General features: G+C 45.6%; 1 protein-coding gene across 1 annotated transcript in view; it reads right to left on the reverse strand.

Moving 5' to 3' along the window:
* ATP13A1 (ATPase 13A1) overlaps window positions 1-12,940 on the reverse strand; it is a 547,512-nt gene that overhangs the window by 433,130 nt on the left and 101,442 nt on the right. Inside the window, exon 11 of the mRNA XM_069604021.1 lies at window positions 7,326-7,463. Within this exon, the coding sequence (XP_069460122.1) occupies window positions 7,326-7,463 (138 nt within the window). The remainder of the gene's footprint in view (window positions 1-7,325; window positions 7,464-12,940) is intronic.

Consider the following 12,940-nt stretch of genomic DNA (forward strand, 5'->3'; position numbering starts at 1 on the left):
TGCATTTTCCAGCAACGGCGTCGTGCGACGCGATGACTTCATCTATATGCGCAAGATCGCTATGCGCGATATGAATAGAACGGCTCGCGTTGTGAACGTGCCAGCAGGAGAATAACGAACTGCGGATGGGATTCCGGTTCAGCATTAAAAGAGGTAAGCTAGAGTGCCTGCATACAAGGGGCATATGTGAGGTCCAGTATTTACAATTTTGCCCCTGTGTAAATTGAGTATCTAAGGGTGTACTCTTTTTGTTACATTCCCATTATAGAGAAGCCGTTTTTTCCACAGAGGGCTACAATGTGGAGTAGAAATTAGTTTCTGTGAGCCCATTTACAAGACTGCAGACCCCAGGAAGTAACTACACTTTACAACTGAGGGATACGAAGGTAGGATCGTTTTTTCTCCCTTGGTTTTCCCTTTTTGAGGCTTTAACCTTAAAATTAAGAACCTACAGAGTGTCCTGTTTTTTTAACAGAGCGCATACCACATGGTGAATGCATAGCCCTGATTTGGGTTGGAAAAGATCCTATATACTGTGTCTACAAGAGAGGACAATCAATATTGGAACTGAGGTGAGGGTATGCCCTGTAAGACTGGGTTTGATCTACTTATTTAGACTTTCAGAATAGAGATGTTTGCTCAACGATCAGAATATACGTTAGCAAGCACAATGTTTTTGATGATGACAGTAGAGAATGTGGCAAGATGTGGGCTGTCTCTCTCCAAACCACTGTTAATGGTGAAGGACAAGAATTGTGATTGTCGTATAAACCTGTATAACATTTATTGGCTACAAGTTTGAAGCACTAATATTTTATAAAGTATATACTTGATGCATCCTAATGGTGATTAGGACTGGCTAGGTTAAGCAAAATAACCAATTATGCCAATGTAGTAATTTGTATGTTTTGTATGTACCCCCAACTATAGAAACCGGAACCATAGAGAGTAGTCTACGGGAAGCACAAGACAATTTTCTGCCCCTGAAGAATGTCCAGTTAATAGTAACATCCAGGACAGAAACTTATATAAGTCCGGCCAAGTTGTTGTACACAGTAGGAAATAAGAAAAATTGAGTTTGCTACTGTTGTGTGTTTTCAAGTATTTGTTTAACTTTAATACGTGTGGTGAAATCACCACTTTTAAACATTGTATATCTTTTATGTGGTGTAAGGAACAAGTTACTTACCTGTAACTGTTGTTCTCCAGCATGGGTCTGGCATGGATTCACATGCTCATGAATATTCCCCGTCGTCAGGCTGGGAATCCTCGGTAAAGAAAAAACCAGTATCAGTTTCGTTTCTGATCTGTCTTTCGTAGCAATAACCAATCACTGGTCTCTGCGTCATACTGACCACAGCCATGACTGCCCTCTACCTAAGCACCGCCTCTGGCAGCCATCTTCAGATTTGGAAGCACGTGAAGTGGCAGTATGACTAAGTGAAGAGCCGCAGAGGGGTAGGCGGGAGGGTTCGCATGTGAATCCATGCCAGACCCATGCTGGAGAACAACAGTTACAGGTAAGTAACTTGTTCCTTCTCCAGCATGGGGTCTGGCATGGATTCACATGCTCATGAATAAAGAATACATAGCAGTACACACATGCACAACCACGGGAGGTGGCAAAGGCTCAACATTAAGCATTACATCAAACTCAACATTAAGCATCTTACCTCCTCACCAGGCTCACCTCAGGCGAACAGGTTGCGCAGCACTGCTTGGCCGACCCTGGACTCCTCCCTGGAATCCCGATCGACGCAGTAGAATTTCGTGAAGGTGTGCGTCGACCTCCACGTAGCAGCCCTGCATATGTCCAGCAGGGGCACACCAGAAAGGAACGCCGTGGTAGCTGCGATCGCTCTGGTGGAATGGGCTCTCGGACGGCCAGGCAGCGGTCGGTTTGCCAACCGATGACAGTACATGATACAGCCGGAGAGCCATCTGGAAATGGAAGCCTTCGAGAGAGCCTTCCCCTGATTGACAGGTCCAAAGTTCACAAAGAGTTGTGACGTCTTCCGAAAACACTTCGTGCGGTCCACGTAGAACTTCAGCGCTCTAGCCACATCCAGCGAGTGCAAAGTCCTCTCAGCCGGCGACAAAGGCGACGGGAAGAACACAGGCAACACCAAGGGTTCGTTGAGATGGAAGTCCGACGGTACCTTGGGCATGAAGGAGGGGTGCGTCCTGAGCACTACCCTCGTGTCGTGAAAAGTCAAGTACGGGGCCTTGCAGGAAAGGGCCTGGATCTCTCCCACCCGTCGTGCGGAGGTGATGGCCACAAGAAACGCTGTTTTCCACGACAGAAACTTCAACGGAGCCGAGTGCAGAGGCTCGAATGTAGGTCCCATGAGCTTGGTCAGCACCACGTTGAGCTCCCACGCCGGGGCCGGCGCCTTCACCGGCGGGAACGATCTGAACAGTCCCTTCATGAACTCTTTCACCAGACGATGAGACCACAGGGACGACCGGCCCGTGGTTCTGGTGTATCGAGAGATCGCAGCAAGATGAATCTTGATGGACGCGTGTGCCAGTCCAGCTTTGGCCAGCGTCAGCAGGTACGGCAGTACCTGGGGAGCCGTAATCCGTAGAGGGTTAATCTTCTGTGCGTGGCACCAGACAGAAAACCTCTTCCATTTGTGTCCGTAGCATTTAAGAGTCGAGGACGCCCTGGCCTTTGCAAGAACCTCTCTGCAGTCGGCCGGTATGTCGTATCCTCCAAACTCTAGCGCTGCAGGAGCCAGGCCTGCAAGTTCAGCGATTTCGGGTCGTGGTGGAGGATGGCGCCTCCTTCCCTGGAGAGCAGATCCGCGTCCACCGGCAGCTTGATTGGCGGGGACGCTGACAAGTCCAGAAGGTCTGGGAACCATATCTGCCTCGGCCACGCAGGTGCGACGAGGATCATCCTGCACCGTGACCTCTTGAGCTGGTTGACGAGCCGGATTAGCAGTGGCAAAGGAGGGAACGCGTAGAGGAACAGGCCCTCCCAGGGGAACGAGAAAGCATCGCCCATGCTCCTCGCCTGGGGAAACCTGCTGGCGAACCTCCGGCACTTGGAGTTCGTCGACGTCGCGAACAGGTCGATCTGGGGTGTGCCCCACCGTCGGAAGAGGCGATCCACTAGATCCTGCCGTAGTTCCCACTCGTGGCACGAGCGCAGCTCCCTGCTGAGTGAGTCGGCGATGGTGTTTTTTATCCCTGCCAGATGAAACGGCACCAGAAACATCCCTTGGGCGACTGCCCAATGCCACAGGTCCTGCGCATCCTTGGACAGTGCTGGGGACCTGGTTCCGCCCTGTTTCCTGATGTAAAACATGGTGGTGGTGTTGTCGGTGAAGATCCTCACCACCTTGCCCTTGAGGGACGGAAGGAAGGACCCGAGGGCCCAAAACACTGCACGGAGCTCCAGGACGTTGATATGTAGGGATTTCTCCGTCGGGTGCCAAAGGCCTCTTGCGTGCAGATTTTCGGTGTGCGCTCCCCACCCTTCCAGGGAGGCATCCGTGGTCACTGTCTCCTGGTGGGCTGGGGTCTGGAAGTCCATGCCCGCCGTCAGATGCGCGCGGGTGCCCCACCACCGGATCGCTCGTCGGAAACTCTCGTCGAGTGTGATCCTTTCCTCGAAGCTGCCCGTCGTTTGGATCCAGCGCGCGTCCAGGAACTCCTGCAACGGGCGCATCCGGAGCCTGCACATGGGAATGAGGTAGATGCAGGAAGACATCATTCCGAGGAGGGACTTGATGGACCTCACCTTGGCCGCGTCGGCCACCAACATCCGCTGCACCTTGCCCAGGATGGTCCTGGTCCTCTTCTCCGACGGGGAGGCCAGAAGGGACACTGTGTTGAGCCTCGCTCCCAGAAACAGAGCGTCTTGCGCGGGTACCAGGTGGGATTTGGCGTAGTTCACGGAGAATCCCAAGTCCGTGAGAAGTTGGACGGTCCTTGCCGTGTGAGCCCCGGCGAGCTCCCTCGTCTTGGCTCGGATGAGCCAGTCGTCCAGGTAGGGGTAGACGTGGATCCCTTCGCGGCGCAGCTGCGCCGCCACCGGTGCGAGGCACTTGGTGAACACCCTGGGTGCCGACCGTAGTCCGAAGGGGAGGGCTTTGAACTGGTAATGACGCCCTTGGACCACAAACCTGAGGAATTTTCGGTGCCCCTTTAGGATGGGAATATGGAAGTAGGCATCCTCCAAATCCAACGACAGGAAGTCTCCTTCCTCCAGCTGACCCAGGACGTGCTGGAGGGTGACCATCCGGAACTTTTGCGCCTTGATGAACTTGTTCAGACGTCGCAGGTCCAGGATGGTGCCGGGGAGGGTGCGCCCAGCCTGGCGCCCGTAGAGCCCGACCGTTCGGCGCTCCCGGTGCCAGCGGACTCGCAGTGCTTGGCCTTATGTTGGACCCCCGTCGCCGGGGCGTCCTCAAAGGTCTTAGAAGACAGCTCGGATTTCTTCCTCTTCTTCTCGCCGGACGGGCTCTTCCCTTCCAGCCAGTTGGCGAGACGTTGATGGCGGTCCTTCATGGTCCGCTCCGACATGTTGCTGCAAAACGCACAGTCCTTCTCCACGTGCGTCTTGTCCTCATGTAGGCAGTAAAGACAAAAAGAGTGTTCGTCCTCCTTGAAGACGTTTTGCAGCTGGCATCCAGGGCAGACCCTGAACAGCTTTCCGGGCGTCGAGCTTCCCTTCTCCTGGGCCATGACCGGGCCTGAGAAACTTCTGGAGTCCTCCAAAAGCGTAGCTCGACGAAATCTTCACCCTTGAGGGGCGTAGACGAATCCGACACGGGTCCCCGTTGATCGGATGGAGAGTCGGTGGAGCTTGAGGCTCTTTTGACCGAAAAAACGAAGTTTTTGAGAAAAAACGTGAAAAAATAGCACTAACGCTCGAGAGCAATAGCACGAGGATCCCAACACATGAACGTGCGGTAAAAATCTGAAGATGGCTGCCAGAGGCGGTGCTTAGGTAGAGGGCAGTCATTGGCTGTGGTCAGTATGACGCAGAGACCAGTGATTGGTTATTGCTACGAAAGACAGATCAGAAACGAAACTGATACTGGTTTTTTCTTTACCGAGGATTCCCAGCCTGACGACGGGGAATATTCATGAGCATGTGAATCCATGCCAGACCCCATGCTGGAGAAATGCATTTTTTAGCAAAATGTTTGATACTTGTGCTGTTTAGCAAATTAATTAAAATATGATATTTTAAATGTTGGATGGATGTCATTTATTAGACTTTACACAGCCTATATTTGTTTGAATGGCTGCGTGATCAGGTTTCAGATTACTGAGGGTAACATGTTGTGTTAAAGAAATATGTATATGTCCCTTCTTTTGATTAAATAAATAGTACATCCCCACTTGGTAGGAGGGGTATCACCGTAGTGTGGGGCAACCCACATATGAAATAATGCAATCTGGAAACCACCATAGTCCTGAGCTTGAACACGGAAATGAACCACGTCTGGCGAGGTAGCCCATGAGAGAGCTGGTCAGTTCACCGGGCAGTCCAGAGACACTTGCGAAGGCCCAGAAGGGCAGGATCCTGGAGAAGGCTTGGAGACTAGTCCAAGGGCTGAAGCCCCGCTAACTGTCTTTCGGGATCAGGTAGTAGAACAGGGTTTCAACGGGCCAGACACAGGAAGAATGTGGAGCCTCTTCAGGAGGAGTCTTCGGATCGTCAGCCAGCTTTTAGAGTGATTCTTGGCTCCAACAAACCTGCCAAAATAGCTGCAGCAGACCCCTCATCCAAAATCCAAGCTGGAAGCATGCCCAAGCCTACCAATGGTATGCATCTGTAACATTGAAACAGCCAGTAGTTATCCAATCAGGGAAAACCTTTGGTCTCACATTTGCCCCACAGCTAGACTTTCTGGCACCAAGGATGTGGAGTGGGACAAGACAGTCCCACTCCCCCCCTCTTCCTGGCCCACACACAAAGGAATCACTATCCCGCAAAAGCAGCAGCTTTTCCGGACAAGTTCATGACCTTATGAGGAATTTCCTGACCTGGCAGGAAGAAGGCCAAACAATATGGCTGAAGGAGCAAGCAAAAATCAAATGACGCAACCATTTTAGGGCACTAGCCACGTTTTAGTAGCCATACGTGGTCAACACGAATGTGCATACTGAAAATAATGCAAAAATTGTAATGATGTATCTGCTGCCACCAGCTTGTCTTTAGGCCCATATAAAAGTAACCAAAAATCTGTAGCGTAATAAGCTAGGGTGATACAAAAGTATCCTCAATGCACTGCACTGTAAGGTGCAGTCTGCAATGTTAAAAAGGGAAACCTAGTTTCCCGGTGTTTCCCCCCCCTGACAATGAGTAAACGGCAAGGATGGTCCAGATGAACTATGGATGGAAAGTCGCAAACAGAAATCTTTCCCAACACTTTACTCTGCAAAACCTTAACCAAACAATCTTACATTGCAAGAAGTGATTAAACCTGCCTGGCTCTTTGCAAATATTGTGCAAATATGCATTACAAATTACAGTGGATGTTATCTACTTGGGCACTCGGAGAACTTAACTGAGAAATAAATAAATATTCTGAAGGCGTATCAAACAAATTTCAATTGCAAAGATAAAAAATAATGTTAGAAGTTAAAGGTGCATTTTCAAAGTGCTTTGAGGCATGTGTATATAGTACACACAAGGCACAGTATTGGGCACAATACTTTTAACAGACTTTCACTTGGATTAAAGTAAAGCATGCCAAGGTGAAAAGTTGTAAATTAAAAATGAATGCGACTCACGTGAAAAATAGGCAGAGCAGTGGCAACAAAGGGTAGTATCATGTGATGTATTGAAGAATACTACAAAGACCATGCACAAGCTAAATGGCGTACGGGGGTGCGGATACAGAAAGAAGGCCGATTACAAGGGATACAAGGTGATGTTCCCGTTTGGCAAGGCATAGCATTCTTTTTGAGAAAAAAAAGTAGCAAAGTAAGTAGAGTTCAAGGCCAGCAAATTTCAAGGAAGGCACAAATCATGCCCCACTTACAATCCTGGATTCAAATGTGAGGGCATGACTGTGTGGACATTTTTGTAGGACGTCACCCCTCCCACCCCCCACTGTATGTAAAAAGGATATTGCAATCAGTGACCTTATAAATTGACTATCATATACACCTTGTTCCTGTATTTGGTCACATAACTTTCGGTGTCTAGTAATATCCTAATGTACAGTAGGCAGTAATTTATCCCCTAGGCCTTATGAAGCAAGCAGAGATCGAGAAAAACGTAGGTTTTATAAAAAATTAAATATAGATGTGCTCAGGCCAGCAACTAAATTTCATTTTCAGTGCAGTAAAATACTTACACAGTTTTGCCAAGGCAATAAGAGAGGTGTTGACTGCAAGAGAGAGCTCAATAGGAAGTTCAGGTGGAACAACTGAAGTCAAGATCAAAGTGCACTCCAAAAACAGCTTGTAACGGTTTCGGCTCAGGTCCTTGGTCCCTAAAAATTAAATAAAAAGCACCTTTACCACATGTGAAAGATTTTGTTCTTGAAGGAATTATGCTACAGCAAGAAACTTCAACCTAAAAAATTTAAGTTTGATAGAGGCAGTTTAAAGGTTTCTTTTTAAATTAGCGGGCTAAAAACCCAGGCTTCGTACCTTAGTTGTCATGCAGTAATAAGGGCAGTAGGACTACAGAGAACATCAAAGGTTAACGACCATGAATTTAGATTTGTATATTCCATTTGTAGTAGAAAGGTTTCACTAAAATACCAGCCAATTCATTTAGCACCAAAATGTATGTGGATCTAAGACATTGTTTGAACAAACGTGTTGAAAGAAGCCTCAAAATATGCATTCAAGATCAGTTGGAAAGATCAGCTGTTGTCAGAATGATGTGAAATGAAATGTGATTTAATCCTGGTTAATGATAAAATAAAGTTACTTAAGATTAGTCCTACTCATCTGTACATTTAAAAACAAATGTAATTATGAATAGTGAAACTGACAACAGACTTAACACCTGTTACTAACATGGATTTTCAGAACTAGTCCTGTGGGCGGGTTTTGAGAAGCCAACCTAGTCAGTGAACATGGTCATTTACATTTAGTCTAGCCAAACTAAATCCAGGAAGCATAAACTGAATATTAAGGCAGACTTTAGGTGCTATGGGGTGTGGCCTGTAAAAAGAGTTAACCACACAGACATTAAAATATAAGCGTGCACCCAGAAATACAAAGCATTAACCCTTATAACACTAAGCTTATAGACATTAAAGAATAGTATATCACAAAACACACAAGTACACAGCTGGTAATCAGTTACATTACATACATTTTACACTAAAACACAGTACAAACGGTGCAATCAGGAAAATCAATGAAACTGTCATGGATAGTTTTTCTAAAGTCCAACTAAGGGCTTCATAAAACCATATCTAGGTCAGTACAAAACTCCACTCTCAGTATAAGGCTGTGCCACCTGAGACCATTTGGTTGCATAGACAGAGCAGCAAGTCTCATTTTAGGAGGGACAGAGGGCTGTAGATTGGTACAAAGAAATTGTAGCATGCATCGGGTACAAAGAAACACTGAAACTATATACTGTAAAAAAAATAACAGGTTTATGTAAATCCAAGTAGGCCAAGAAAATTCTTGGGAAAGGCAAGTACCATCACATATTATATAAACAATTATAAAAACTTACTCAAAACTTACAGTTTACAAACCAAAGTATAACCTTATTTAAATTACAATCAGCAGTCAAGGGGAGTCATACCTATAGCACTTCAGAATGCCATTAAGTCACAGTTGGGGAGTAAGACCAGGTTAGGTAAACGTTTCAATTATATTCAGTTTATCAAGTGTAGTGGTCTCTATTGGTCCCAATATACAGTGTGATTCAGTTTAGACACTGTTACACGTCTATCTTGCAACATGTATAACTTTCTTCCATTAAGAATGGATACAGTTGCACACCAATGTAACTTTTTAGAACACAGTTCAGAGGGAGTAAACTAACTTGTAAACTACCTACTGGTCTAAAGCTTCTCAAGGATAAGTATCCACACAGTGAAACTATTTTAGAAGTGTTTAGGGGAATTCAGGGAAAGCACAACTCAGTGTAACAAGTTAAGAAGAGCAGCAGCTATTCAAGGTCATTATAACCTCATTGGTACATAACTTTTACATTTTTACTAATCCAGGAATAGATAGTTGGACCAATGATACTTTTCTGAAGTGCATTATACAATTCAGAGTTAAATAAGAACTCTAGCAGACCTTTAAGAAAGCCAATCAGCAGTTCAAGGTAAGTAAGTACCTATATATTTTTCAGGGGGCTTAAAGCAACTCCAAGACAAGGTGTTTTAGAAATGCACTAACCTGATCAGGGAAAGAAAAGCTCAATGGGACAATTTAAGAATGACAATCAGTTATTCAAGGTATGTAAAACTATTGGTATGCTTTCACACTCATTCAGTTAAGAATAACAATGTACCAACAGAATTACTTTTAAGAAGTGCGGGTCACTATTCAAAGTAAGTAAAGCAACTAAGCAATTTACACTATTTAAAGGAGCAGCCAGCCACTTAAGTAAGAACTTTTGTAACACTTTGTAAAAGATCTATGCGATCATTGCGACCCCCATAAATGCGACGGCCGAAAATGCAGACTTTATTTTCTTTAACCCCCTTTACACCACATACATATGCAGGGGGGACCCCTGCTGCACCCATATTACTATATTATCACATACATCCCACACATTTGTGGTGTAATGGGGTGGTGGTAAAAAAAAGTTGGACATTTCGGCTGTCGCAATTATGAGGGCGACATTTTGGGCCATTACCCTTTGTAACATATTCTATTTCAGAGATAGAGTTACAACACTAACTCATTTACAGGCAAATACTTTTACACTTGTTATAGTTTTCAAGATGAACGCTTTCTCTTTTGTAGTCCTTTGCTATTCTAAAGCATGAGTGATCTCCGAGGCTGTAGAGGGAACTTAGTTGTCTAGGAGCCAGCTGTAGGCAGGTTGGGATATCGTAATAATACAGGAAAGTCAACGTTCCAGAGGGTATCTTCAACAAGTTAGTTAAAAGTGTTCAGGGATTTCATAGAAGGCTCCCTATTTGTGTTCCAGCATTAGGCCTGGGCGAACGGTATAGGCAAACCCCCAACCACACGAATCACCCACTCAGCCTCACAGGAGTTGCACAAGACTTGTATTACCCAAGCCAACACAGTACCTTAGGAGAAAAGAAGAGCTTTTAGGTGGATGCTTTCAGGATGCAGCAGCATATGACCCGGTCCCTGGATTCTTGGTCTGGAGACGAAAGAAACAAGACATTGGATGGGAACTTGCAGCAGCAGCCGCCAGAGGAGGCTTCAACAAAGGATTCCTCTCAGAATCTCGCTGCTTTGTGGATTTGGCGGCGTTTTACACAAACCATATGATGAACGAATATTGCTGGTCGGATTCTCTTCACTCTGTCAGTCCTGAACTCTGCTGAGGGGACTTCATGGATTCAAATCGTGTCTCTGGAGGTCCAGCAGGAGTCCAAAGTATTTGCAGGATTCAGACTTTGGAAGACAATGCACCGGACACTGGCTCGAGGTCCCTTGGTGTTTTGCAGACAAACAAGGTCACAGCACGTTGAGGGATGGCTTGTTCTTCAGGTATTCTCAAGACTCGTGGATCACACCAGCCTCTGGGTAGGAGTCGTCGCATTCGGGACCCCCAGGTCGCTTGGAAGGAAGGGTTACATCAGGCTCTGGTTACACAGAAAGCTCTCCGGCTGCTGGAAATGGTTACATCCATCATTTCTATATCTTGCTCTTTGGATTTGGTTCCAGTGGTCGGCTTGTCAGTAGCTTCTAGGTTCAGAGTATTTATCAGGAACTACAGCACAACATCTGCAAACTCCCCCTGGCTGTCCAATGAGGACAGCCAGACCCCCCGTGGGAACTGGTTCCTTTCAGGCAAGGTGAAAGAAAGGGCTGCAGAGTTTGACTCCCCCAAACCACACAAAGACTTGAAGGAGAAAAAAAAGAGCCCAGTTGAACAGCCCCTCGGCAGGTATAACCTAAAGAAAACAGCATCAATGGGTCAGTACGTTACCAAAGCTTGAAAAGGGGGGGGGGGGGGAACAAGCCTTCTTAAAAATTCTATTGTGTTTAGACATTCCTTAACAAAACTCACAAAAACAATCTTAGAAATGATCATCTTTAATTTACTTGACTTCTAAAAACTTTAGAAATGAGGTAAATATACCACAGTGTATTGCACAATCAACTAAAGTGCTATGTGTTTAAAAGTGCATAGAATAACTCGATACATACAATATATTATATAATTACATATACAATTATAAAAAATCAATACACTTACTCATCCGTTTCATACCCCATTCACCCAACATGTTTAATTTCTTATTGTCAGTTAAAAGCTCATACAGGAAATTCTTCCGGGGTCTTGTGTCTGGTAGTCCCTTCTTTTTATTCTCTTGATCAGAATAAAAATAAACTGATATAATACAACACTTGTCTCGAAGTATTCTTGGTCTATTCAGTGTCAATCCACCCAACATATGCTTCTGTAACAATATCATTTAGTATATTTAATGCAGTTTTAGTGTGCTGTCAAGTTGGCAATACTTGTACTTCATATTGCATATTAATTGCAAATCACTATTGCCCTCTCTGTCCTGCTATCCACCAATTACAATAGCCCATGGTCCATCAACACAATAGTTGTCCTCACACTTTCATAACCCTGACAAACTGTTTGTTGTATAACAGTCTAATTTGATATGTATAATGGTGACCAACATCTCTTACCCATGTAGCTCATGGTGTGGGTTCAGTCCTGGGACTCGCTGCTGCGGTCACTAGCTCCACGGCACTGCTGTAAAATTGTCCACTTGATTGGCAGTTCAGTTATGCAAAACCCATTAGACCGTGAACATTACAGTGGCGGTCTGAAAACTTACGAACCAACTGCAGATTTTCTTACATATTCTCATGGGTGACTGTTCCCCAGCAGAGAATAAAATGGACAATAAATTAGCCTTACCCTGTTTGGTCTTTAAACTTGGGTTTCATTCAAGTCACGTGTCCCATTCTCTGATCTATGGATTCTAATTAGTGGCACATGTCTCTCTGGAACGAGTATGTGTTCCAGGCTGTCTGTTTCTGTGCAAAGATAAACACCAAAAGTACACCTTTCATATTATGATCTGATACAGGTGCAATTTTAGCAGCTTCCACTCTATGTCGCATGTTCAATAAATTTTAGATCACCTGCACGAGCGTCTCTACAAACGAATTCATCTGGGTGCCTTGGATCTCCGGCCTGTAGTTCCAAATTATCTTAACACTTCCACATCCTAGTTTGGCGCTGCAAACAATCTAGATGGGCATAGTGCTCCGGTTGGAGGGCAAAGGTGCAAAACGTACCCTGCACTTCAACATTAAGGGTGTGGCTCGTGACGGTGCCGACGCATTGACAACATAGTATTCTCCCACCGATCTATTAATTGGTGCATTACTCCTGGTCCTGAGGCAATAGTTTCTGTAAAATATCATATACCCAAGCTTTAGCCTGTCGTGCTCGCAATCCCATTCTTGCGCCGGTAACTATTACCGATCCGAATACTCAAATGTATTTACTCAATGTATTTCGTGTTACCAGGCGACGTCCAGAAACAAGCGGAGAGGCAGTGAAAAATGTGCCCGTCCTGTTTTCAACACAATACTGTTTGCGTTGGTGATCCACTCGACTTGCTGTGGTGTGAACCCAACTCGTTGGTTGAAAATGAGTTTTTATCAAGTCCTATACCTATGAGTACTAGTGGAATGAGAGGAAGTCGAGCTACGGCTTTGCTATTATAGTCTGTCCTATGTCAATCAGTGCCCTAGTATACATCTACAGGCCTGCATTGCCGTGCATCCTTATGGCTCTATTCAGCCT

The sequence above is a fragment of the Ambystoma mexicanum genome, chromosome 3q (assembly GCF_040938575.1).
Source record: "Ambystoma mexicanum isolate Mex_15411 chromosome 3q, UKY_AmexF1_1, whole genome shotgun sequence".
In the NCBI taxonomy this organism is placed as follows: domain Eukaryota; kingdom Metazoa; phylum Chordata; class Amphibia; order Caudata; family Ambystomatidae; genus Ambystoma; species Ambystoma mexicanum.